Below are 27,721 nucleotides of genomic sequence, written 5' to 3'. Positions count from 1 at the left end.
GTCTTTGCCTCGAACATTACCCGCTTCCCCACTAATATAGCCACCCCCCTGTTTTTTGCATCCAGCCCCGAATGGAACACCTGTCCCACCCATCCTTTACGCAGCCTAACCTGGTCTATCAGTTTCAGGTGCGTTTCCTGTAACATAACCACATCTGCTTTAAGTTTCTTAAGGTGTGCGAGTACTCGTGCCCTCTTTATCGGCCCGTTGAGCCCTCTCACGTTCCACGTGATCAGCCGAGTTGGGGGGCTTCCCACCCCCCCCCCTTGCCGGTTAGCCATCATCTTTTTCCAGCTTCTCACCCAGTTCCCACGCAGCTGTATCTCCTCCAGGCGGTGCCCCCCCGCCCATCCTCTCCCGTACCCACTCCCCCCTTTCCCCAGCAGCAGCAACCCAGTAATTCCCCCCTCCCACCCCCCCCGCTAGCGTAATTACTCCCCCCATGTTGCTCCCAGAAGTCAGCAAACTCTGGCTGACCTCGGCTTCCCCCCGTGACCACGGCTCGCACCGTGCGACGCCCCCTCTTTCCTGCTTCTCTATTCCCGCCATAATTATCATAGCGCGGGAACCAAGCCCGCGCTTCTCCCTCGGCCCCGCCTCCCATGGCCAACGCCCCATCTCCTCTCCCTCCCCACCTCCCCCCATCACCACCTGTGGGAGAAAGAAAAGTTACCATACCGCAGGATTAGAACATAAAACCCCTCTTCGCCCCTCCCATTCACCCCACCACTTTGTCCAAACGTTCTTTTTCATAATCCACTCATTCCAGTTTTTCTTCTACAATAAAAGTCCACGCTTCATCCGCCGTCTCAAAGTAGTGGTGCCTCCCTTGATATGTGACCCACAGTCTTGCCGGTTGCAGCATTCCAAATTTTATCTTCCTTTTGTGAAGTACCGCCTTGGCCCGATTAAAGCTCGCCCTCCTTCTCGCCACCTCCGCACTCTAGTCTTGATAAACGCGGATCACCGCGTTCTCCCATTTACTGCACCGAGTTTTCTTCGCCCATCTAAGGACCATTTCTCTATCCTTAAAACGGAGGAATCTCACCACTATGGCTCTGGGAGTTTCTCCTGCTCTCGATCCTCGCACCATAACTCGGTACGCTCCCTCCACCTCCAACGGACCCGTCGGGGCCTCCGCTCCCATTAACGAAAGCAGCATCATGCTCACATATGCCCCGACGTCCGCCCCCTCCACACCTTCAGGAAGGCCAAGAATCCTCAGGTTGTTCCTCCTTGCGTTGTTTTCCAGTGCCTCCAACCTCTCCACACATCGTTTCTGGTGTGCCTCCTGTATCTCCGACTTCACCACCAGGCCCTGTATATCGTTCTCATTCTCGGCTGCTTTCGCCTTCACGACCCGAAGCTCCTGCTCCTGGGTCTTTTGTTCCTCCTTTAGCCCTTCGATCGCCTGTAGTATCGGGGCCAACAACTCTTTCTTCATTTCCTTTTTTATCTCCTCCACGCAGCATTTCAAGAACTCTTGTTGTTCAGGGCCCCATATGAAACTGCCACCTTCCGACGCCATCTTGGTTTTTGCTTGCCTTCCTTGCCGTTGTTCCAAAGGATCCGCTGCAATCCGGCCACTTTCCTCTCCTTTTTCCATCCGTGTCCAGGGGGAACACCCTCCTGGTTTACCGCACGGTGTTTTTAGCCGTTAAAATTGCCGTTGGGGCTCCTATCAAGAGCCCAAAAGTCCGTTTCACAGGGAGCTGCCGAAACGTGCGACTCAGCTGGTCATCGCCGCACCCGGAAGTGTGGTTAGCATTGATGTCTCACAGCTCCAGGGACCCGAGTTCTGGCCTCTGGTAACTGTCTGTGTGGAGTCTGCACTTTCTCCCCGTGTCTGCGTGGGTTTCCTCCGGGTTCTCCGGTTTCCTCCCATGGTCCAAAGATGTGCAAGTTAGGTAGACTGCCCTGGCTAAATTGCCCATTAGTGTCCAAAAGGGATAGGTGGCATTACGGGGATAGGGTGGAGGCATGAGCTTAAGTAGGGTGCTCTTTCCAAGGGCCAGTGCAGATTCGATGGGCCGAATGGCCTCCTTCTGCATTGTAAATTCTATGATTTTATGAAGCGCGAGTCTGGAAAGTTCCTGCACCCGCAAACCTATCTCCATTAAGAAGGCCTTAATTTGCCATATTTTGATTCTGGGGAGGTGAAGGCAAGATGGAGTCGAGCCCACCACCTCTGGAAGCAGGCCCAAAGTCAGCAGATGGTGAGGCGGCAGGTAGGAGTGCCTGTCTTCATTTACTGAGTCATTAGCCCAGTTATAATTACCTCATCCCCTCATGACCCCCATAGCCTTCATGCCCCCGATACCTCCTCAATATCCACACTCCCAGTGTCCATTATGTGCACAACCAATAAGCTATTAATAAACCTGATAGGTCTTTGAAATTCTCCTGAAACCTGCAACAGAAGTGGAGGCTTTGAAGGATAATTTTTAGAAGTTGCAAGGTGAGCAGTGTCAATTGACCAGAGCCATTCATAGTATCAGTCAGAAGGTTTCATCCACTTCTGGATTTGTTAATCTTGTGTAACTAAGCACACAAGCATTGAAAAACCACATTGAGGAAACAGGGTGGTAGGGCTGTCAACCAAAAACACTTGCAGTCTGCTCTGCAGTTGTGTCAACCTTGTGTCTTAGAACTCTGTATTTATAATGATGTCACCTGGAAACCGTATCAACAATAGTGGGCTAAGTTGATGACTTGACATCTGTTTGTCCAGATAGACTCATTATGAATAGTTGGCTGTGCTCTAAGGCTGACTGATGCTCTTATCTCAGCAGGCAATGTTGATGGAGCTTCAGAGCAGACTGCAGGCTTCATTGACTGACATTTCTATTACCTTGAAATTAGTTATTCTTTTGTTGTGGTTTTTCAATCCATGTGTGTTTATTTACACTAGATTGAGGTGTGACGTGGATTCATCAATGGGACTTCTCCCTGCCTGTGATTGACAGCTTTGTGACTTGGTAAGAGGAGCAATGTATTTCAAATTACTATTTTTTGGTTGCCAACTCTGAATTGGGATGTCCTGTGATTCACGATTCCTCAGAGGTACCATTAACCATAACTACTAAAAGAATGGGCCCACCCCAAAATTACAGTGGGGGATGTGGTGATATGCATCACTGTAAATACACAAGGGGTTAATGTAGATACACTAGGACTAAATAGACACTAGAGGGAGCACCCTAGACAGCATGGCACACAGACATTCAACCAAAAGGTCAGTAAGATAGGACACAACCAATGGGCAGTCAAGACACCCAGAGGGACACTACCACAAGGGGGCTACCCATATAAAAGGACAGGGCACACATGCTCTTTCTCTTTCCCACAGGCGACACAGAGAGACGGGCAGATCGGATGCATCACACCCACACGTGGATTAGAGCAGACTGGTTAGTTAGATTGAGTTACTATAGTAAGTTTAGCAGGAGAGTCTAACTCAAGTAGGAGAATTGTTAACTGTTTAATAAATGTGTTATAAACCTATCTCCAAGTCTGAACCTTCCTTTGTCAGAGCACACATCAAGGAAGCAGCTTATGCTACATGAAGAAGCATACCACAACAGGGGGTGGTGAAATTCCCATCCCCATGACTGAACTGGCAAGGGCGGGAATGCTGTATATGTGCCGATTACCACACCCTTATCCCACCCTGGTGAAATTGCGCAAAACAATGAAGGTCGAGGGAACCCCGGAATCTGATCCCACCGACCATTTTTAAGTAGATCTGCCTCCTTTACGAATTGGACAAAGGCATGAAAATCCGGGCCAAGTCCACCCGTGTGAGATTTTTAACTTTCTACTCCACCTTCCCTTTCCCCCCCCCCCCCCCCCCCCGCAACTTTAATTTTAATTCCTCTAAAAGTGTCTATCTGCAATGACTCATCAAATCGTGTGCATTTTAAGGAGCGAGACTGCTGAGCTAATTGGTGGGAAAACCCACTGCTTTTCCATGGAATTAATGAGTGGGAGGAAAGGAAACAAACTTTTCATCAATTGCATCTGAACAGAGATCTCTTCCTCATATTTCACAGCCCAGCTCTATTGTTAGACCTGCTGTGTTTCCAAGCAAATGTTCTAAACTTTTAACCTTGCGTAACACACTTGGCCTCCTGGATCACAGCTGCAGCTATGTGTTTTTTTCCGGGTGGGAGGCTTCCTTTAGTCAGGGCCGACTTCCGATTCAGAATTTCTTTCGTTTGAACGAGATGAAGGTGATATTTATTTTGTGGGATGAATGTGGTGCCTGAGGTAGTCTATTTTGTTTACTTCTGATTGCCGGTCCAACGTTGAAGGGATTAAACCAAACTAAGCGTATTTTCTCAGACTAGGTCTTTCTTCTGATTTCCCTGAATGATGGGCATAAAATTACCCCTAAGCTGGCACATGGAAAATGGTAGAAAGCTATGACACTAATGAATGTGTTTTGCTGTTGTCAGCTTCCTCACACATCCAAGGCTTGAAGCAAAGTGGCAGCTGCCTGGCACGCTGACAGAAAATTCTACTGCAGCAACAAGCTTCAAGAGCTTGATGGATTCTTTTTAGCTTCTCTTCTCTTGAACCTCCCTTTTATCTCTTTCCCACTTTGCCCTCAGCCCCACTACTACACTCACCTTCCTTCACACTCTTATTGCAACACTCCTCCTCTCACTCCTGTGCCATATTCCATGCTCCCTCCCCCCACCTCCCCTCTTCTCGCATCCCTCAACTCCCTTCCCATGCTACACCTCACCTCACTCCGGTACCTCTTCGACACCCCTCAATTAGGCCAGCCCTCCAGCTTTATATAAAAGAGATTTTATTCCAAATGTAAACAATAACAACCAAACAACATCCCAACAAAGCAAAGTTAATAGTTTGTAAATGTTATTCCCCTTTTAACCCCCCCCCCATGTGACAAACAGCTCCTCAAATACCATCAAGAACTGTCTCCACCATTCCTCGAAGCCCACTTCTGATCCCCAAGGCACATTCTTCACCAACCAGAGAAAGTCATACAGGTCTCCCAGCCAAGCTACAACTCCTGGTGGCGTACCCAACTTCCAATTCAAAGGTATCCATCACCAGGCAGTGAGAGAGGCGAAAGCCACGACACCCGCACCCTTTCACTCCAGCACCTCCGAAACCCCAAAGATCGCCACCATGGGGTCCGGCTTCACCTTGGTCCCCAATATCCTCGAGAGTGTCCCAAATACTGCCTCCTATTAGCTCGCCAACCTCTCTCATCACCAAAACACGTGAACATGATTCGCCGGCCCCCACCCACGCTTCCATCCGTTACCCCTGGGAAGAACCATTCATCCAAGCCCAAGTCATGTAGACCGTGTTCACCACTTTAAACTGAATCAAACTCATTCTGTTACAGGAAGAGGTCGAGTTTACCCGCTGCACCGCCTCACACGAGAGTCCCCATCCTATCTCCCTCCCCAACTCCTGCCACTTTCGCTTAATCATTTCCACTAATGCCTTGCCCTGCTCTCCCAACCACCCCTATATGTCCCCGATCCTGCCCTCCGCCACCTCATCTGGGAGCAACATTTACACTCTTAGCGTGTACTCCGGTAGTTGGGAGAATGTAGGTAACCCCTTTTGCGCAAAGTCCCACACCTGCCAATACTTAAACTCAAACCACCTCTGCAACTTGAACCCCTCCCGCAGTTCATCCAACCCAGTGAATTTTGCCTCCGTGAACATATCCCTGACCCACTCCAACCCCTTCTCCCTCCAACGCTGTATAATCGAACCCACGCCTCAACCCAAACCTTTCCAGAACTTCAAACAAGTACCTCCACTCTACTCGATTAAATGCCTTCTCCACATCCGTGGCCACTTATCACCTCTGTCTCCCCCCCCCCCCCCCGATGGAATCATAATTATATTCAACAACCTCTTTAATATCACTAGAGAGCTGCCTACCCTTCACAAAACTCACTTTGTCCTCCGGCACACACCCCTCCAAAACCTTCGCCAGGACTTTCGCTTCTGTGTTTAACCATAAAATGGGCCTGTTCCCTTCTGTGGGATCAATGCAATTAACCCCTGCGCCAAGATAACCGGCAGGTCCCCTTTTTCCACCATCTCACTAAACATACCCAACAGGTGGGGGCCAACTCTGTCGCGAACTACTTATTAAATCAAGCCGGAAAGCCATCCAGGCCCGACGCCTTCCCCGACTGCATCCTACCAATACACTCCATTACCTCCCTTAACCCCAACGGCTTCTCAAATGCCTGCCACTTCCCCTCCTCCAACTCCGGGAACTCCAACCCCTCCAGGAACTGTCCTATATCCGCCACCTCCCCCACTGGCTCTGGCCTATTCAGCCCCTGGTAAAAGGCCCTAAACACCTTGTTTATCCTCTCCGGTTCCGACACCACCTCCACCCTTTCTGCCATCACCCGCAAAATTGCCTGACACTTAGCTGGTGAGCCAGTAAATGACTCGCCTTCTCCCTGTACTCATACTGCACCCCCCCTCACCTCCCACAGCTGCCTCACTGCCCTACCCGTCGTTAACCAATCAAACTGCCCCTGTAGCTTCTTCCTTTCTGCCAACAACTCCTTCATGGGGGCCGATAAGTACCTCCTGTCCTCCTTAACTGTGTCATCCAGGAACTGCCTGTTCTCTTCTCTCCTCACCCTATCCCTGTGGGCCCTGTTCTGGTGAGCTCAACACAGTACTTAATCGAAACTCTCGCCTTCCCACAGAACTCCTTATTGGCCAAAAGCCCCGAATCCATCCTCCACCCCGCCCTCCGCACGTGTCCCGAACAAAGCCTCACATCTAACCAGTGCAGCTCATAGTCTGAGATCACTTTCCTGCATATCCTGCCCCATCACCCCCATCAGCAGCGCCCAGCTCACTACAAAAAAAAATCAATCCTGGAATAGACACTATACACACGAGAGAAGAAGAAATTCTCCCTCTCTCCCGGATTATTGAATCTCCACGGATCCACCATCCCCATACTCTCCATGACCCTCCTAGCTTTCTTGCTATTCTCGACCTCCCCATCGACTTGGGGCTCGACCTATCCAACCTCTGCTCCATTGCACAATTAAAATCCCACCCCATCCCCATGAACAACTGGTGAGAGTCCAGTTCCGGGATCGCTCCCAGTAACCTCTTTACAAAACCAACATCATCCTAATTAGGTGCATACACGTTTGCCAACACCACCGGCGTCGCCTCTAACACGCCACTAACGTTGCACATTTCCCTGGCTCCTGTAAATCCCATTTGCTTGCTCAACAAAATGGCCACCCCCTTGATTTTGAATCAAACACCGAGTGAAACACTTGCACTACCCATCCATTCCTTAGCCTCATCTAATCTTTCACCCAGAGATGTCTCCTGCAAGAAAATCACCTCTGCTCTCAAACTCTTCAGGTGCAAACACCTGGGACCTCTTGACCAGCCCATTTAGTCTGTGGATGTCCATGTAATGATTCTCAGCAGAGGCTTATGCCTCCACTCCCTCTAGTGTCTGCCATCATTACCCTTAGACTCCATTCCCCCCCCCCCGGTTCTCACTCTGAACAAGTCCACCCAAGATAGCCCCCAACCCGCCCATGACCAAACTCATCCTCCGTACCTGGCATGTCGCCTCCCCCCACCTGCCTCCTCTCCTCTCCCCATACTGGCTAACTGTCGCAGCCTCTCCTCCCGGCTACACCTCTGTTCACTAACATTGCTTGTTTACTCGTGTGGCAACTCCCACCTGAAGGCCCCCTCCTACAACTCTCCAGCCCACCTCCTCCCCCACCCCCCACAACACGCACTGACCTTTTCTACAAACGTGCCCACTTGCAGCAAGCACCGACCTACAGTAAGACTACCTAAAATATCAATACGTTCAAAACAAATCCACAAACAACTTACCAACTTTTGCGACATAACTCCTCTACTGAAAGTCACATTTCAGCTCTCCCCCAGCTTATGATTCCTGATAAAGTCATTTGCCATCTCCGGCGTCTCAAATTAATATTCCCAGTACTCTTAGGTTACCCGAAGTCTGGCTGGGTACAACACCCTGAATCGGATCTTTTGCCGGTTCAGGACTGCCTTGGCCTTGTTGAACCCCACCCGCCTCCTGGCCAGTTCTGCTCCGACGTCCTAATATATTCGGATTCGGTTTCCCTTCCACTCACAGTCCCGCCCACCTCAGGATTGTTCCTTTGTCCTGGAACTTGCGCATCCACATAATCACTGCCCGCAGCGGCTCCCCTGCTCTCGGCTTCTGCCTCAGGGACCTGTGGGCCTGACTCACCTCTGGGGCCTTGTCCAACACCTTCTAATCCACCAACCTGGTCAACACCCTCGTGATGTAGCTCTTGTTCCCTCCAATCCCTCCAGCAGACCCACCATCTGCAGATTTTGCCTCCTGGACCTATTCACCTGGTCCTCCACCTTTAACCGCAGCAACGATCCCCCAGGATAGCCATCTCCGCCTCCAACGACACAATATGGTCACTCTGATCAGACACCACTTTCGCCACCGCCCGGATCATCACCCCCTGTGGCTCGAGCCACTCTTCTACCTGTTCCATGATCCTGCTAGGAGGTGCCCCCTCAATCGTCTTTGACCAGTCACTTTGCATTTTCTTCCTTTGCTGCCAAAACTCCTCTTTAATGAAGCTAATCAACTTTTCCGTCTGCAGCTTTCCTGTTGACGACGACCCTTTGCCCTCCATTTTCGTAGTTGGTGCTCCACCACGAGTCTCCTTCAATTCTGCTGCCAGCTCTTTAACTGTCTTCAGCTGGGTCTGACAGCCCACAAACATGCCCATCCAGGAGACACCATCTTCCCCTACACTCTCCGTTCCATTTTCCCACCAAACCTACCCAGAACTTGGGTAAAAAAGGCCAAAACCAATAACTTCAAGCAGGATCCGCCCTGTGTGCGACCACTCACCCAATGGCGGCTACTGAAAGTCTGTCCTCCGACTTCTGAAGTCATGGCAATTCAACCCAGGCTCCTGCAACCTGCCTTCATAATTTAACCCTCCGGCCTTGGCTGAAGCGCTGCCATATAACAGCTAAAATTTAGAAATTTGTCCACAACCTTCTACAATGCTTCTGAGCAAGATTACCAATTTAAAATAGATTTCTGGCTTTTTTTCCCATTAACTCTAATGTATAGACATTTTACCCCTTGTCTGTATCATGTATTCAATATTTCTATATTCAATTCTATGTTTGAGGTGAGAGTACTGAGCCAAGCTGAGGTTAAATGGCTTCTCATAACCTAAGCTTCAGTCTACCCTAAATGTCAGGCTCCACTCTGGGTAGCCCTCTACCATCCAAGTCCGAAATCCATCGCTCAAAACTCACTCCAATGACTGCACTGTGGAATTTTTGATGACATTTTGCAGCACTGAAAGCCTGCTGCATTATCAAAAGTGCTGTCCTTCAGCTAAGATGTTAAAACGAGGTCCCATCCCCTCGCCCATAACTTTGACGTAAAAGATCTCTGAAAATGAGCAGGGTGTACTTCTGGCATCCTCACAGAATCTCTACAATGCAAAAGGAGGCCATTCAGCTGAAAAAACACCCTACCTAGGCCCATTTCCACACCCTATCCCCGTAACCCCACCCAACCTGTACATTTCTGGACACTGAGGGGCAATTGATCATGGCCAATCCACCTAACCTGCACATCTTTGAACTGTGGGAGGAAACCGGAGTCCCTGGAGGAAAGCCAGCAGGGTGAGGTAGCCAATTGGATACATAATTGGCTTGCCGACTGAAGCCAAAGTGTGGTTGTGGAGGATTGTTTTTCAAACTGGAGGCCTGTGACCAGCTGTGTGCCTCAGGGATCGGTGCTGGGTCCACTGTCATTTGTGATATATATAAATTATTTGGATGAGAATGTAGGAGGCATGGTTTGTAAGTTTGCAGATGGCACCAAGGTTGGTGGCATAGTGGATAGTGAAGAAGGTTATACAAGATTGCAACAGGATCTTGACCAATTAGGCCAGTGGGCTGATGATTGGCAGATGGAGTTAAATTTGGATAAATGTGAGGTGATGCATTTTGGTAAATCAAATCAGGGCAGGACCTACTCAGTTAATGGCAGGGAGTTGGGGAGAGTTACAGAACAAAGCGATCCAGGTATACAGGTTCATAGCTCCTTGAAGGTGGAGTCGCAGGTGGATAGGGTGGTGAAGAAGGCATTCAGCATGCTAGGTTTTATTGGTCAGAATATTGAATACAGGAGTTTGGACGTCTTGTTGAAGTTGTACAAGACTTTGGTAAGGCCACACATGGAATACTGTGTTCAGTTCTGGTCACCCTATTATAGGAAGGATATTGTTAAACTAGAAACAGTGCAGAAGAGATTTACGAGGATGCTGCCAGGACTTGATGGTCTGAGTTATAAGGAGAGGCTGGATAGGCTGGGACTTTTTTCCCTGGTGCGTAGGAGGCTTAGGGGTGATCTTATAGAGGTCTATAAAATAATGAGGAGCATCGATAAGGTAGATAGTTGACATCTTTTCACAAAGGTAGAGGAGTCTAGAACTAGAGGGCATAGGTTTAAGGTGAGAGGAGAGAGATATAAAAGAGACCAGAGGAGAAATCTCTTCACACAGAGGGCGGTGGGCATCTGGAACAGGCTGCTAGAGGCAGTGGTAGAGGCGGGTACAATTTTGTCCTTTAAAAAGCAGTTAGACAGTTACATTGTCAGGGTGGGTATAGAGTGTTACGGGCCAAATGCAGGCAAGTGGGACTTGCTTAGAGATAGAAACTGGGTGGCATGGACCAGCTGGGCCGATGGGCTGTTTCCACGCTGTGAACATCTATTACTCTATGACATGGGGAGAAAGTGCAAATTCTACCTGGACAGTCACCCATGGCCAGTATTGAACCCAGGTCCCTGCTGCTGTGCGGCAGAAGTGCTGACCACCGTGCCACTCCTGCTCCGAATGTACCCCTCAAACAGCAACAGTAAAACAAATGGTCTGGTCCTTTTATCATGTTGCTGATTGTAGAACCTCGCTCTGTGTGAAGTGACGGGCTGCTTATTCAAAGTACTCTGGTGGCTCAAGGGCTTTGAGGCATCCTGAGATAATGAATTGCAAGTGTGTATGTTCTAGTTGTAGAACCATATTGTTGTGGCGGTGCTTCGGCGAAGAACAGCTACTGGATTGCTCCCCAGGATGGGTTGTTGGTGCCTCAAGCGAGTTAGAATAATTTAGCTGTGTTCAGCTATGTATTAGTTAACAGTAAGCACCTGAGTATCTTAAGAACGGAAATGCAGCTGGAACAGGATGTGAAACTAATGCACTTGTTTGCTGCATAATTACTTCTGGAATCCAATTTCCAATTGCTCTAATTGCTGTGAAGTGATATCAAAATGATTCATCAGGCCGTTATTACTCTGAATTTGAGCACTATGTGAATCTAATCACAATGGCTTTAAGTTGTGCAGACAGATTATGACGTGGCACAGTTAGCTGTGCAGTCCAGAGCCAGTCCCAAAGTTTGTCAGGTTTAACACATTGTTAGCCACATCGACAGATGCAGGCTGGCCATTTATTCAGTTAAGTGGGCGATCAGTATCATGGCATTTAATTGGATATTGAGTTTAGATTTGTGGAGAGCAGTTGGACAGTCAGCTGCTTATTTTGGATTGTGGGAGAAGAGAGTCTAGGACATCACTCATGAGCACTGATCTCCTGGAATCCTAATTAAATAGGTGCCAGCAAATACTTTATGCTCCTCATCCACAAATTGCTGACATTGATGGTGTAGTGGTATTGTCACTTGACGAGTAAACCAGAGACACAGGGTAATGCTCCAGGCTCCCGAGTTCAAATCTCACCATGGCAGATGGTGAAATTTGAATTAAATAAAGATCTGTAATTAGAAGTCCAACAATGACCAGGAAACCATTGTTACGTTTTTAAAAACCTATTTGGTTCACTGATCAGATCCACATCAATGTGGTTGTCTCTTAAAATACCCGCTGAAATGACCAGTGACGCCTAAATCCCATCAGTAAATAAAACAAAAGTTTACTTGAGTTAAATCGCTTCTCTTAATATTTTCACCTTCATTTGGCACTTTTTCTGATTCCTGACTCTGGCTGTACATGGCTTCTGATTCTAGTACCTGATGATGAACCGCATCATTGCCCTCAATGCTAATACGTCACACAGTTCAAATCAAAAAAGTTTGTTTTACCGTTCAGTTCATGTTCAATCAAGTTTACCGTTCCTGGCACTGCACGAGGCTGGCCTTCCTAACCTCTCGTGAAAGATGCCTTGGCCCGATGACAGATCAGCCATCCAATTCATACTCTACTGTAACACTTGGGTGACTTGAATATATCCTTCCGATAATTCACATTCCGGTCACTTTTATGGATCTCTTATTCAATTGAACCATGCCACTGGATCCTAGTGTCAACTGTGCCCAGTTGTAGCTCACTCACCTCTAAATCGCAAGCCTCCAGGTACAATTTCCATTCCAGGGCTTAGGCTTGAAGATCAAGGTTGACATTCCAGTGCAGTACAGAGGGAGTCCTGCACCGTCCAAGGTACCATCTTTCAGATAAGGCATTACACAGAGGCTCATCTGCCTGCTTTGGTGCATGTAGCAGATCTCATAGCACTATTTTTAAGAAGAGCAGGGGAGTTAGTCTCCGTGTCCTGGCCAATATTTATTCATCAATCAACATCACAAAAGCAGATTTGGTCATTTTCACAACACTGTTTGTGGGAGTTTATGGAGTACAAATTGGCTGCCACATTTCCTATGTTACAGCAGTGACGACGTTTCAGAAAACACTTTGAGACATCTGGTGCTTTGAGTCAACCAGTGGTCATGAGAAGCGCTAAATAAATGAAAATGTTTGTTTCTTTTCACTTGGAAATTTAAGTGGTGTCACATATTGAGGCCTCATCATGCTGAATTTGAGGATGGTGTTCAGGCATAATCCAGCCCTCCTTTTGTTAGTTAAGTTTGTAGATGGTAGCTATCCAAGAGTGTCTGGAATTTTCCAAGCTTCTGCCATGCAGCCAGGTCCCATCCCGGTTAGCAAAGAGTGCTGCTGTAAATCAGGTCAGTCTCCATATCATGTGTTCAGCTGTTGAGTGTTATCGGAGGATTGGGATGGGTTCCGAAGGTACAATTTCACTAGTTTTGTGGAGAGGGCAAAGGCTGATTTGGCAAGGTGGGATAACGTCCCTCTGTCGTTGGTGGACCGTGTGCAGGCAGTTAAAATGAATGTGCTGCCACAACTTTTGTTCCTATTTCAGTGCCTGCCAGTCTTCCTACCAAAATCTTCCTTCAAGGAGGTGGACAAATTGATCATCTTGTTCATTGGGGTTGGGGGGGGGGGGGGAAGGTGGCCAGGATTAGAACGGTGGTCTTGCAGAGGGGGTGACAGACAGGGACGGGGAGGGCTGGCAGCTAGGCCTCCCAAACTTGCTGTTCCATTACTGCGCAGCGAATGTCGAGAAGGTGTGGGGCTGGATTAAGGAAGGTGAGACCCAATAGGTTAAGCTGGAGGAGGGCTCGTGTAGGGGGTCAGGGTTGCGAGCGCCGGCAATGGTGCCGCTCCCCTTGGACACAGCTAAGTATTCAGTGAGTCCAGTGGTGGTGGCCACTTTGAAGATCGGGAGGCAGTTTAGGCAACATTTTAAGCTGGGGGCCGGGTCAGGGGTGATGCTGATTAAGGGGAATCAAATCACGGAGGAAGGATGCGAGGTTTGGGGGATGAGATGAGAGGGTAATAGGGAAATGAATGATCTGTTTCTTGGGGGATTTGTGAGCTTGGAGGAGTCGGGAGAGAAGTATGGGTTGGTGTAGGAAGAAGGGTTTAGATACCTGCAGGTTTGAGATTTTGCAAGAAAGGTCTTCTTGGCCTTCCAGATAGCACCAGCCTCCTCGTTGGTGGAGGCGATACTGTTACTGGGAGGGTTGGAGAAGGGGGTTATTTCGGCAATCTATGGGAGGATCCTTGAGGAGAATAGCGTGTCCATGGAGGGCGTTAAGATATCGTGGGAAGAAGAGCTGGGGCCGGGTGGGGGCGATGGAAGAGGGACTGTGGTGTGTGGTGCTGCAAAGGGTGAACGCCTCAACCTCGTGCACGAGGTTGGGGCTGATACAATTGAAGGTTGTGTATAGGGTGCACTTCACAAAATCCAAGATGAGCCAATTGTTTGAGGGGGTGGAGGATGTCTGTGAGCGATGTGGGAGGGGTCCCGCAAATCATGTTCATATGTTTTGGTCCTGCCCGAAGCTGGAAAGGTTTTGGCAAGTGGTATCTCGGGGGTTTTGCATGTGGATGTGGAGCCCGGTGCCCTAGAAGCCATTTTCAGGGTGTCAGACAGGCCCAAGTTGCAGGCAGGTGCGGGGGCAGACGTTTTGGCCTTTGCCTCGCTGGTCGCTCTTGGGTGGGTCCTGTTGGGGTGGAGGTCAGTTTCTCCTCCCTGTGCCTCGGCGTGGCGGGGGGAGCTGATGGGGATTTTGGCCCCATCTGAAGGTGAAGTTTGAGTTGAGGGGGGCAAAGGAGGGGTTCGACAATTCTTGAGGTTTGTTTATTATGTACTTTAAGGAGTTGGTTGCCATTGAATGTTGAAGGAGGGGGGGTCTGTTTTAGTTTCTACTTTTTGAGTCTGTTTGGGGTTTTATTTTTTTTAAATCTTTATATTGGCATTTTCACCATTATATACATTGATGTTGTGTAACGAAAAAAGGCTTTCGTCTTAGGTTACTTTATTTATTGATTGCCGCCGTCTAGTTCGGCGTGCCCTCCCCATTCCCTCTTTCCCTCATGTTTTGGGTTTTATATTGTTGGGGTTGTTCTGTTTTTGTTTTCTTTGTATGGAAAAAATGATGAAAATATGGCAAATAAAAATATTCTTTATTTTAAAAAAAAGAATAGCCGGGATGTGTTCCTCTGACTCCTGAAAGCAACCAATCGGGTCCCAGTTGAAGGTGGGCGATTGTGCAACATGTTTTCCCCTACTCCCTTTAATATTGGGGTTACAGCAACTACACTCAGCAATTTAACTCTTTAGAATTTGTGCAGAAAATCTAATAATGGCAAGAATTGTCAACTTGATTCATAGGCTGATCGCTCTTTGCGAACAACATTATCTCCTGATAAGTCAATCCAATTCTGTGCTTACATAACTTAATTTGTACCTCTGGGATCCTCTTTGCCCTAACTAAATGACCCATCCACATGGACAAAGTCTATACTTTCATTATTTTACAGCCCTCAATCAAATCTCTTCAAAGTCTATGCTTTTCTAGAGTTAAAGCACCACACATCTGTGTGGCACAGTGACCAAGGGTCATTAAAGTAGTTCTCAAGATAATGTCTAATCTTGTTCTTGATGTCATCCACGTAAGCCAGCCGAAAATGCACACTGGTTCTTCAATTAGGCCTCACTCAGGCCTTTCAGAAAGACGGTATATATTTTTTGTTTCATATCTAATTACCTTGGTAATAGATCCCTACACTCTATTTGCTTTTCCAATCGACTGGTTGTCGACCTTTAGAGATTCATGTAACACCAAGATATGACTGTCAGTCAACAGCCTTGAGTATACAACACTGCACGTTGTACAGATGCCTGGTTTTGCCTGCCTGTGTGCCTAACATATTTATTCATCTCCATTGATAGCAGCTAAAATTGGGCCCATTACCTCGGAATTTGCCTGTATCCTCTTGTTCTCATTTGACACTTGCACAAATTTTTGTATCGATCACACCCTTGCAGGTTGTTATCGCAGTGCCTTCATTGAGATTATTGATAATGATGGTGAATGATAGTGGCCTGAAGACTCTATCACTTATCAGTCCCCGCATGCAATCGCTGCTATTAATAAACAATCTAATAAGATTACAGTCAATTCGTCCAGTTGCAAATCTGCCTGCTAATCTTACAGGGCCTCAACCTTATTAAGTTGCTTATTGTTTGTAGACGTTTTGTCAAAGACTTTGAAAATTCAAGAATAATGGCTCCCAGCATCCAACAACCTAGAAACTACCTCAATAATTTGAATCACGTTGGTGCGATTTAACCTTCTCCAGAAGCTATGTTGAGACTCTCTAATGACCCTTGCGTATCAATGTAGTTATACAGTAGATCTCCTCAGATCCATTCTAGATAATTCCATGTAACTGAAGTTAAATTAATAGTGTCAAGGTTCCAATGTGTGAAAACAGTCCCAAGGATCCCAGACAGTACGACCCTGGTTACTTTGCACCTGATGGGGTGAATGCTGCCAGAACCTGCAGTCTGATCTGTTTTGAGATCCCTTATCTTATCAAGGGCTGTATCTCTCCACTTCGGCAATTTCATCCCTCCAATGCCATTGCTAACTCACCATCTTCTGCATCGAAATCTGAGTAAAAGTAGCTCTTTAAAAGCTCTGGGTGAACACATCCAACCTGGGGATCCTTTAGTGGCCAAATACAGGCCTTCTGACTCGTAACCTAGATGGAAAGGATCTCACTATTCCTCCAACAGCCATTCATCGATCATTTTCTCCATTCTCCTTTTGGTTACTCTGATGGCAGTTTCTGACCAGTCCATAAGGGATAATCAAAAGGGAATTGGATAAATAACTCAAGTTTGCAAGGCTATGGAGAAAGAGCAGTGGGGTGGGACTCATTGGGTCGCTCTTTCAAAGATTATATCTATGGTACATGAAATTCACATTTTGACAAATAAATATCTGCAGCTTTTTAAATGGAAGATTCCTATCATCTTCATAGTTCAACATACATTATCTTTTCAAATCCATCAAGTGTATTGCTTTGTTTTGCGGTCACTTCAGAGTTCCTCATCGCTGGAATGTAGCAAGCAACCAAATTGCTACACTGGAGCTGAGTTGGTTATCCCTGGAAAGCAACTTGGGGGTCGCTCTGAACTGTAGATCCCATTTGAAGGAAAGAATGACTTGCACTTTTCACTACCTCAGAACACCCCAAAGTAACCAATGAAGATACAGAGTCACGGTCGTCATTTTGGAACACACAGCAGCCAATTTGCACTCAGCAGTGTGATTATCTCCGGGACGTCTATGCTGTCAATAGTCATTTGTTTGTCAAGTCCAAAATGCAGGAATCCCTCAAACAAATTGTAAATGGAACCTTACTGGGGAAAAATATACATAATATTTGAGGTAATCATACCCTGTGATAATATGGTTTTGAGTTGCGTTGCTCTTGTTCAAAGCAATCTCAACAAACATAACCTTGATATGTGGCAAGATTTGTTGGTACAACCACCCTCGCTGGCCAAATTACCTAATTTCTTACAATCAAACCTGACCTTTTAGATATAAAGGAACTTTGACCAGATAATCTGTGTTTTTGTGATGTTGATTGAAGAGTGATTATTGCCCAGAACACTTAGGATAACTCCCCTGCCCTTCTTCAAAATAGTGCCAAGGGATCTGTTGCATTCACCCGAGTGCGGATGGGATGTCAGCTTAACGACGCCATCTGAGAGATGGCACCACTGGCAGTGGAGTATCTCCTCCGTGCTGCAAGTGGAGGATCAACCTCCATGTTTGTGCTCTAGCCTCTCTAGTGGGACCTGAAGCCACAACCTTCTGACCCCAAGGCGAGAGTGCTACCCCTAAACCACAGTTGACTCCCATTATCCTTGCATTCTTCCACATATAATTTCCAGAAAAAGTGTAGTACCAAATGCAATTGTGTGAGCACAGCGGTTGTTTGTTTTATGCCTAATTAACCGATCACATGGGAAGCATTGTTTTCTATCGCATTCTTTGAAAAAGTGGAAAAACCTGCACGTTTCACACTGAGGATCTGAAGTGTCTTGTGCTCAATTAAACCTTCTGTTTGAAGCTGTGGGGTCATACAAACTTAAATTTCACACATGGGAAAACTGCCATCTCAACAGCTTTAGTTTTGGCACATAGTTATTGAGTTGCCAACTATGATTATCAGTTCACCATAACCATTTTTTTCATTTTCCATGTATTATGATCACATATCTCTTTTCAGACCACATCTCTGATTTTCCTGAGAAAATTGTACCCCTGCTTGTTGTCACGATGTATTATTATTCCCTCCTATTATCTTCTATTCCCAACATTGTTGAAACTTATCCATGCTGTGGATATTAAGATTGTGGCCTTGCAGTTTATGACGTGAATGTATTTTTTAAGAAAAACAAGCTACACAATTTGTATGGTGCTTTTGTGAACTGAGGTTCCGTAGCCAAGAGCAGCAATGACTACTCTGTGGACTTATTTCAGAAAGCTGCTTTTAACGTTTTATGCAGCTGATATAATTTAGTGTCCCTTGGACTCATTTATTAATCATTACTGTCCAGATTTAAACTCAAAGAAATGGCTTGCGTTTTCAAAGGTCAGTCTTTGACATGGGGCTCTAGATTAGCTGCCTTTTGACTTGCTTCAGCTGACCAGTGAAACTGTGTGGCGTGTGTTGTCTAGTCAGACAGAGGGCCTTTCTTGGTACTCTAACTATTTGACGATCTCCTTCGCAGACTAAACCACCGCCAAACAACGCTGTCGTAGCTATCATCTGTGGAAACTTATCCTTTGCTAATTTTCAAGCAAACTGCTACTAAATGTTTTGAATTTTCCCAATTTCCCCATGTCTGTAGAACCATAGAAAGGTTACGGCACTTGGAAAGAGGCCAATTCAGCCCATCATGTCTGTGCCGGCCAATAGAGAGAAAAAAATAAACCAGCTGCTTATTTTAATCCCGCTTGTCACCATCTGGTCCGTATCCTTGCAAGTTACAGGACTTTAGATACAGTTCCAGCTACCCTTAGCATTTCTGCTTCAACCACCAATTTGGGAAATGATTTCCAAATGCCCACCCGTGTGCCCCTGGTAATTGACCGAAATGCATCAAACAGCAGTCAAAAGATTTTTGACGAAGTCACGGGATGAGGGAAACAGAAGCAGGATGTGAATGTGACCCAAATTAAATCATTTTAGACTCCACAAATCCAGTTGTCAGTCAACGTATCATCTTTCCTATCTACCCTACCTAGGCCCCTCATAATTTTGTGCACCTCAATTAGGTCACCACTTAGCCTCCTACATTCTAAGGAAAGCAATCTTAGCTTATCCAATCTTTCTTCATGGTCCCAATTTTGAAATCCAATCGTTTGGTAAATAGGCATAACCACAAGGTTGGGTGCTGTGCCCTGCGTCAACAGGAAGGGCCCCATGTGTGTCGCTCTTAGCTGTAAAGAGGACAGCGATATCTCAAAAATACATGAGATTTTGTTTTTGGAAAGTCAATGCATGACTGAAGTGTTAAATCTTGACTATTGGTATTGGGCATTCAAATCTAACTTCCCCAATAATATTGCAGCCATATTCCTGGGATCACAGCCCTAACTATAGCACCTCACACCACCACTTGGCGTTGTGTCTGTTGTCGCCAGAGTGAATTTTAAGCACCACCACTGTAATGTAATTACGTTGAATGACAACTGGATTTGTGGAGTCTAAGATGATCTGATCTGGGTCACATTCACATCCCGCTTCAGCTTCACTCAACCTGTAATTTTGCCAGAAGCCTTTTGACTGCTGTTTGATGCATTTGGCTCAGCAGCTCTGTTTGCACGTTATTAGTTAGTCGCCGAACGTCAAGACAAAGCTAAATGTACTGTCAAGCAGTTCCCTTCATCCAGATAGAGATACATCTGCTTTGTGTTAGCCTTGGATCAAGTTGTGGGTCAGGCACTTGTGTGGAGCCAACATGTGCAAGTGAGTTTTTAACTCATTCTCCACCTTGGCCAGTCTGCCATACGTTTGATTCAGCCTCGAGAAAGGGAAAGAAAAACGCACCTGTGAAAGGGAGTGTTGCAGACCAAACCTGTAAGCTCCACACAAACGTGTAGCACAAGATCCACGAGATTGATCGTTGTTAACCACAGTTGCGGATGTTTTCTTTAGTATGGAGATGTTTGAGGGGAGGTGCTCGACATAGAATAAATATGGCGGAGCGTTTTCCAATGGCAACTGTTAATTGATAAAAGAGGAGAGAGGTGAAGATCAGTGGCAAAGGAGTCACAAGTACTGCTGGCGAGAATTTGTTTTTATGCAGCGAGTTGCTATTGTCTTGAATATGCTTCTTGAAAGGAGAGCGGAATCGGGTTCAACATTTACTTTAATAAGAAAGATAGATGCATACTAGCTGAAAAATATGCAGGGCTATATGGAAAGAGGTGAGGAGGGGATCTAATTGCATATTTCATTCAACGCGTCAGCCTAACTGGTGTAATTGCAATGTCACTGGGCTGAGGCTAATACTCTGGGGACAAGGGTTGAAATCCCCAATTTAAATTCAATTAATAATCTGGAATGGGAAAAAAAAAATGTTAGTCTCAGTAACAGTGATCATATGAAACAGTGTTCGATTGTTGTAAAAGCTCATCTGATTCACTAATGTCATTGAGGGAAATAAATCTGCCATCCTCACCGGAACATATGACTCCAGATCCACGGTAATGTGGTTGACTCTCAACTGCCCTCGGAAATGATCCAGCAAGCCACTCCATTCAAGGGCAATTAGGGATGGGCAACAAATGTTGGCCTTGCCAGAGATGCCCACATCCCATGCAAGGATGAATAAAATAAAAAATTGACTTGTTTTGTAGGATTCTATAAAATCCTATCCTGAAGCTTATAGATTGAATCATAAAAGCCCATTGACGATGGGAAAAGATGAGTCAGGAGGTTACAAAGAACAAAGAAAAGTACAGCACAGGAATTGGCCCTTCAGTCCTCCAAGCCTGCACCGACCATGCTGCCCATCTAAACTAAAATCTTCTAAACTTCCAGGGTCCATATCCCTCTATTCCCATCCTATTCATGTAACCAATTGTCTTTGTCATTCTAAACACAGCACTACATTATATCTGCTCCTCCAATAGAGTGTATAAAATTATAGGCTTGTGTGGCTTGATTTGACAAAACAATGTATGTATGGAAGAGTCCTGTATGGTGAAGCCTCTGGGTTACACCAACTCCGAGCTGGGAAGCTGCAGGAAAAGTACAGTTCTCGACTGCAGAAAATTCAGCCCAAAGATGAATTGGTAACAATTGTGAATGTATTAAATTTCTCAGAAAAAGTTGAATACGGTTTGATTCAGTGGGCGGGTTGTGATTCTAACTTGTGTTGATTAATTTTGGTATGCATCTTAGAAATGGAAAGTTTGTCTTTAATTATTGCACATTGGAGTTGAAATGCAGCGGATGGTTTAAAAAAAAAAAAAAAAAAAATGTCATTACCTGCATTATTTGTACTGTTATTGCCTGACCCAGAATTTGAAATATCCTCCTAAAAGGGGTGAGATAGATATTTACAGCATGTCTCAGATATGGTAGGTTGCAATGCTTAACTGGGACTTTGTGGAGGTCATTCTGACCACTAATTTAGCCATGAATAAAGCAAATTGTAGAGTTTTTCAGCTGAGAGAGAAGGGAATAGGGGTGACCTCCTGACATCACTCTGACCTCCTTCAAGCTAAAGCTAACACTTGCTCCAGGATTGATGCTGAAACCTGCTGAAGTTTGATTCACCTAACTCGCTTTTGGACTTAAGCAATGCACCCATGAGTTTACATGGGTGGAGGGAGGACTAAAATTGAATGGATACGGTCATGTGCTTTGCTTCAAAATTGTATACCGCTTGCTGCTATGCTACCCTGCATGCATTTCACTTGTAAACTTGCCCCCTACTGCTAAGCGAGTATCCTTTTTTTTTACTTCATAGTGTATGTATGTCAAAAATTTGTACAAATTATTATATTAACTGTCCAAAAGAAATTAAACATTTTTGGCCAAGTATGGAACTGAAACAAAATGGTGCCACCTAACAATATTGATTATCACAGAAGTAATACTGTTCTGAAGTGCATGCAGCATTTAGTACCTAACTCGTGCTTGATGGTGGTGTGAGGAATTAAACCTCTAGTGTTGATTAATACAATCTTGAAAAGAAAATCTTGTTTTCTGCATGTCCGTCCTTCTACCAGGAGCTTGATCAAAACCTGCCACAGAAACAGCTGGAGGATCAGAAACGGGTATGTACACCTGGAAGTCAGGGATGGGCGGAAATCTCCCCACTTGTTTTTGGAAATGAACAATTCTGTATGCATTTAAATCGGCTTTGTTATAGACTACAGCAACGGACTGTCTGCTTTGGAGGATAATAGACATAATCTTCATCAATACGTGTTTAATATGATTACAATATTTCACTATGAAAAAACACAGTAAAGTGCCTGAAGCAGGGTAAAGACTTGTGTGTGAAACAATCAGAGAAGGAATCATATTCCCAAAATACTTATTTTCCAGACACAATTATAGCAAATTACTGCGGTTAATTGGTGTCTGACACTTCAGTCCTTGAGGGCATGACAGATGTAGTGACTTGATCTTCATTGTTTTTTTTAAAGTATTTCTTTATTCTCCTTTTTCGCATTTTTTCCCAAATTTACACCCACCAACAATGACCAATAATCAGTAATAAACAATAATCAGGAACAAATATGTCAATCCCCACATCAACAGATCTTCATTGTTAAAGAGGATTAGAGATTGGTTATGTGCGAACATGCAAATTAAGACTTTGCATGTACATTGAACAAAAAAGTGACCCTTTTAAATAAATGTGATTCACTGACATAATCCTAATCCTTTCTATATGTTTACAGAATGATTCAGCATGTGCATTTCATTGGGAAGGAGGGGGAGGAGAGAAAGAGAGGGAGAAGGGAGAGCTTGGATTATAATCATGCATTACATCCTGTGTAGGAGGAATACAATGACGAGTCTTTGCCTCAAACTTTCTGCAGAGTTTACTCAAACATGAAACAGATGATTGATGCTTTTTTCTTTAAAATGATTTTGCATAAATTGCAACGGTGAAGTTTACACGAGCTGTGCAGATATATTAAAGTTGTGAATGCTAGTTTGAGGTAAGCTACGCTTTGGAAAAGGCTGTTGAGATGTTTAATATGCACAGGGTATGTTTTATACGAGAACACATGGAATTTATTTTAAACAACAGTGGTTCTTTAAAACTGCATGAAATGAAATGCTTCGGCAAAATTCTATTGCAGATGGTGACTTGTTGGCAAAATTATCTTTTTAGCCGCAACCTTCTGTTGATGTCATACATCTGTCTGCTGCTTTTCTTTCATCAAATATACCTTGTTTAAAAAAACATGTCTCTCGCACACAAGTTGAATAGACTCTTTTCTAACGTGATGTGTAAAAAGACTGACGAGAAAAGATTTCACAGTTGGATGTAGTAATGCATAAACCGGAGTAGATAAGAGAAGTAAAATTAGAGGAACATCTAGGCAATAATGACCATAATATAATAGACTTTAAGATAATGATGGAGGACATAAGTATGGCAAAAGGCAGGTTAATAGATTAGTGAAAAGGCTGATTTTGTGGGGCTGAGAATGGAACTCGCAAAAACAGAATGGCAACTGGGTTAGGGTGGGCCGATGCCAATGGAGAGTACTTGTATATTGTACCCAATCCACATACCCTTGTCCATTGTACAGATTATAAAATGAAAAACTTCAATAAAAACATTTTGAAAAAAAATAAAGCAGCACCCACATTAACAAATAATAATGGGGAGCATTTGAAATGGTGGTCAACAGTGCAGGGAAAAATATCCGACTAAAAGCAAATAACAAAGTTTACGTTAGTGGAACCCCATGGGATGGTTTGACACGGGGGAACAATTGAAGGTTAAAAAAGAGGCTTACATTAAGTACATAGACAGAAGAGGTGTGCATAATAAAAGAGAATGCAAAGAGATTAGGAAAGAATTTAAAAAACAAAATATTAGGGGGGGGAAAAAGAACAACTATTGGGGCGATGGTGGCAGAGTGGCCATGCCACTGGATTAGTAATCCAGAGATTGAGACTGATCCACCAGGACAGCTGGTGGTATTTAAATTCTCATTAAAAAATCTGGAATATATAGTCAATCTCAGTAATAGTGATCATGAAACAATCAGCAATGTAAAACTCATCTGGTTCACTGATATCCTTGAGGGAAGGAAATCTACCATCCTTACCTGGTCAGACCCGCAACAATGTGGTGGACTCTTAACTGCCCTCTGAAATGGCTGAGCAAACCACTCAGTTCAAGGACAATTAGGGGTGGGACACAAATGATGGCCTTGCCAATGACACCCACATCCCTTTAAAATAAGTCGTGATTTTTTTTTTTTAAAAACCTACATTATTCAGGAACATAAAATATTAAAATATTTTACAGGCACATAATAAAGAAGGCTATGATGGGAAGAGGACCAGTGACCGAGAGGTGGGATAATACCGTAGATGTCAAGGTGGCAGAAATGTTACATCATTACTTAGCTTCAGTACTTAGCAGGGAAATGGCACTGGTAGATGTGACATTGAATAATGAGATGAGTGTTTTTCGAAATTAAAAATTGATATATTGAAGAAACAAGTCAAGCTCCAAGGATAAAAATCCAGTAAGGATGGAGTGCACCCACATATTTGAAAATAATCTGGAGAAGAGATAGTAGATGCATTTTCTAAACAAATTTAATAATTCCTTTGAAAAGGGTGTTGTGTTCAGAAGACTGTTCAATAGCTAATATTTCTATTTTTAAGAAAGGGGGCAGAATTATAGGCCAGTCAGTTTAACATCAGTGGCAGGAAATGTAATGGAATTCCTACTAAAGGGGAATCGAAGAACATTTAGAAATGAAATATATAATAATAAATAAGCAACATGTATTTCAAAGAGAGAGTCTGTCTTGACCACCCTACATGTATATTTTTGAGAAGGTAACAAGAGTGGACAGTGGTTATGGAGTAGATATAATTTATCTAGATTTTCAAAAGATATATGGTAAAGTGCCCCATAATGGACTAATGAATAAGGTCAGCAAATGGGGAGTGTGAGGACAAATGGCAAAAAACTTGCTAATTTCAAGACAAAGCAGAGAGCGGGGAAAAGAAGATAATTATTCCGAATTGCAGAAGGTGGAAAGTGTTGTTCCACAAGGGCCAATATTGGGACCACTGCAGTTCACAATTTAGATTAACAATTTGGACTTTCAAATTAAAACCCAATTTCTAAATTTGAGAATGACACCTAGTCAATATTGTGGAAAACTGCATCATTTTGCAGGGGGACATTAATAAACTTGCAGACTGAGTAAATAATTGGCAGATGAAGTTTGACAAGATAAATGTGATTCAGTGTACCTTGGTAGGAAGAATGGGAAAGTCAATCATTACTTGGAAGAAGTCTTGCAACACCAGGTTAAAGTCCAACAGGTTTGTTTCGATGTCACTAGCTTTCGGAGCGCTGCTCCTTCCTCAGGTGATTCACCTGAGGAGGGAGCAGCACTCCGAAAGCTAGTGACATCGAAACAAACCTGTTGGACTTTAACCTGGTGTTGTAAGACTTCTTACTGTGTTCACCCCAGTCCAACACCGGCATCTCCACATCATTACTTGGAAGGTGCAAGTCTAGCTGGGGTAGAGGAACAATGGGACCTCTGCACCAATCACAACCTGTGCCACAGGTTAGCAAGGCCATTTTAAAAAATTTAAAAAGCACCAGGTTTTATTTTGAAAGGATGGACTTGAAACGTGGGAAAGTTATGTAAAAGCTGCATCAACCTTTGATTAGACAACAGTTTGAGTACTGCATGCAGTTCTGTGCACCATATTATAAAAAATATGGAAACCTTGGAGAGCATTGAGAAGATTTACAAGGATGATATCTGGGATGTGCGAGTATACGTATCAGGAAAGGATTGACAGGCTGTGTCTCAGATGATTGAGAGGTGACCTAATAGAGACCTTTAAAGTGATGAAAGGCATTGATAGAGGGGATACAGAGAGAATGTTTCTTCTTACGGTGAGGAGCTTAACTAGAAGATAGTCACCAGGATATCCAGCAGGAAATTTAGAAGAAAGTTGGATGTTCACCCAAAGAGTGGTGTGAATATGGAACTCCCTATCACTGGGAGGTTGAAGCAACTATTATTGATGCTTTCAAGGGGAACTGCACAATCAGTGAAGGGACTAGGCGATTGCAATGATAAATTTGGATGAAGAAAGATGGGAGGAGGCTGGCATGGACTGGTTGGACCTAGTGGCCTGTTTCTGTGCCATTTAACCGAATGTTACTTTGGTGTGTTTACCTCTGTTCTTTAGTCTTTTGGAATGAAGTGGCACAAGGTTGAAGAATTTTTTTTAAAAAGCGTTCAGTGAGACAGTTATTTCATGGTGGAGGTTGATCTTTTTCAGTTTTGTTGACTTGAAGACGAGTAGGATGTTGCTCAGTGAATACATTCTTTATGTTTAACCTTTTGAGTGTGATCATGACAGTGAAATCACACTTGAAAAAAGTATGTTTGATGTTCGGGTTCCATTTGAAATAGAATTGTTAATTTCCCCTGTACCCTATTGATTACTGGAGGCTTTCGGGCCCAGATATGCTATTTGTATCCCAAGGTAGTTGGATGGTGAATGTTTTGTAAATGCTCGATGTATTCGCCCAAGTACAGTTGGTTATATCTGGTTAATGATTTTGGAGCATGCATGTGTTCGGGATTTTCTTTAATTATGTCAGGTGAAGTAGCTTGCTGAGCATGCATCACAGTTAATATTCCACTAGACATGTGCTGCTGCCTTTATTGGTGGACTGTGGACTTTTGAAAAATGATAGTTTTGGCAGAAAAGCTAAGAAATGTACTGTTAGTGTTGTGATTAACAGCAGCCTCAGCAGGTGTAGCAGCTGAGAATTGATTGCTTTGTAATTTACTCTTGAGGTTAATATATTGGCGGCTTTACATTTTCCTGTATTGTCATTCTCTCGGATCTCCCTGTATCTAAATCAGCTTTTTTTTTTAATGTGCTTCGAAGACCAGGGAGAGTATTTGAAATTCCAGGTTGCCATGCACCTTGTAGAATGAGATCAGATTTTATATTTGGATCAAAATTGATGCATTTAAATTCTGTGCTTAAGCAGTTATCCTTCTGATTTTTTTCGAGCTATGTTTTCTGATTTGGCCAGCAAGATCACAAAGTTACAGCCATTTGTTTTGCCGAGTCCAGAAAACCTGATTAGTGCCTTTGTATAAGCAGTATGATTTAATAACCACCTGGCCAGCAGTTAAAGAGCAGAGGAGCGTGCCCTACATTTATACCATAGAGACAGAGGATCAATATTTATTTTTAAATGATGGAAATAGTGGGGTCACCTTAGCCAGTGGCCCAAAACTGGTGGTATTAGATGTCCCATTTTTCATTAAGGATGCGGTTGATACTGTATGAGCGTATACTACATTTCCAATCTCAATTAACTTACCTACATCCATATTGAAAGCCCTTCAAGCCAAGTTGCTTTATACGTAATAAACAGCAACAATGAACAACAAAACAGTGGAAATTGGCATGTTGGCAGGTTTACCGTGAAGGTTCAAAGTTGGAATCTTGCATAACACGCAGCTCTACCTCGTCACCACCTCTCCCGACCCCTCTGTTCTCCTTAACTGTCAGAATGTTGTTCGGCCATACAGTAGTGAATGAGCAGAAAATCGTGTCATTAAATGTTGGGCTGATTGAAGCCACTGTGTTTTGGTTCGCGCTCCAAACTCTGTTCTCATGCGATTGCCCCCATCCCCCTCCCTGATGACTATC

At 44.5% G+C, this 27,721-nt stretch overlaps 1 protein-coding gene across 5 annotated transcripts in view; it reads left to right on the top strand.

Moving 5' to 3' along the window:
- The window catches only part of itpr1b (inositol 1,4,5-trisphosphate receptor, type 1b), a 731,378-nt gene that overhangs the window by 367,026 nt on the left and 336,631 nt on the right, over positions 1-27,721 (top strand). For 4 of the 5 annotated variants that reach the window (XM_072472138.1, XM_072472140.1, XM_072472136.1 and 1 more), the window contains one exon: positions 22,036-22,083. The exons of the other annotated variant lie outside the window; for it this stretch is intronic. In XM_072472138.1, the coding sequence (XP_072328239.1) occupies positions 22,036-22,083 (48 nt within the window). The remainder of the gene's footprint in view (positions 1-22,035; positions 22,084-27,721) is intronic. 5 annotated transcript variants of the gene reach the window in all.

Source organism: Scyliorhinus torazame, chromosome 13 (genome assembly GCF_047496885.1).
Source record: "Scyliorhinus torazame isolate Kashiwa2021f chromosome 13, sScyTor2.1, whole genome shotgun sequence".
In the NCBI taxonomy this organism is placed as follows: Eukaryota; Metazoa; Chordata; class Chondrichthyes; order Carcharhiniformes; family Scyliorhinidae; genus Scyliorhinus; species Scyliorhinus torazame.
The sequence above is the reverse complement of the archived record's forward strand: the minus strand, read 5'-3'. Positions and strand labels throughout refer to the sequence as shown.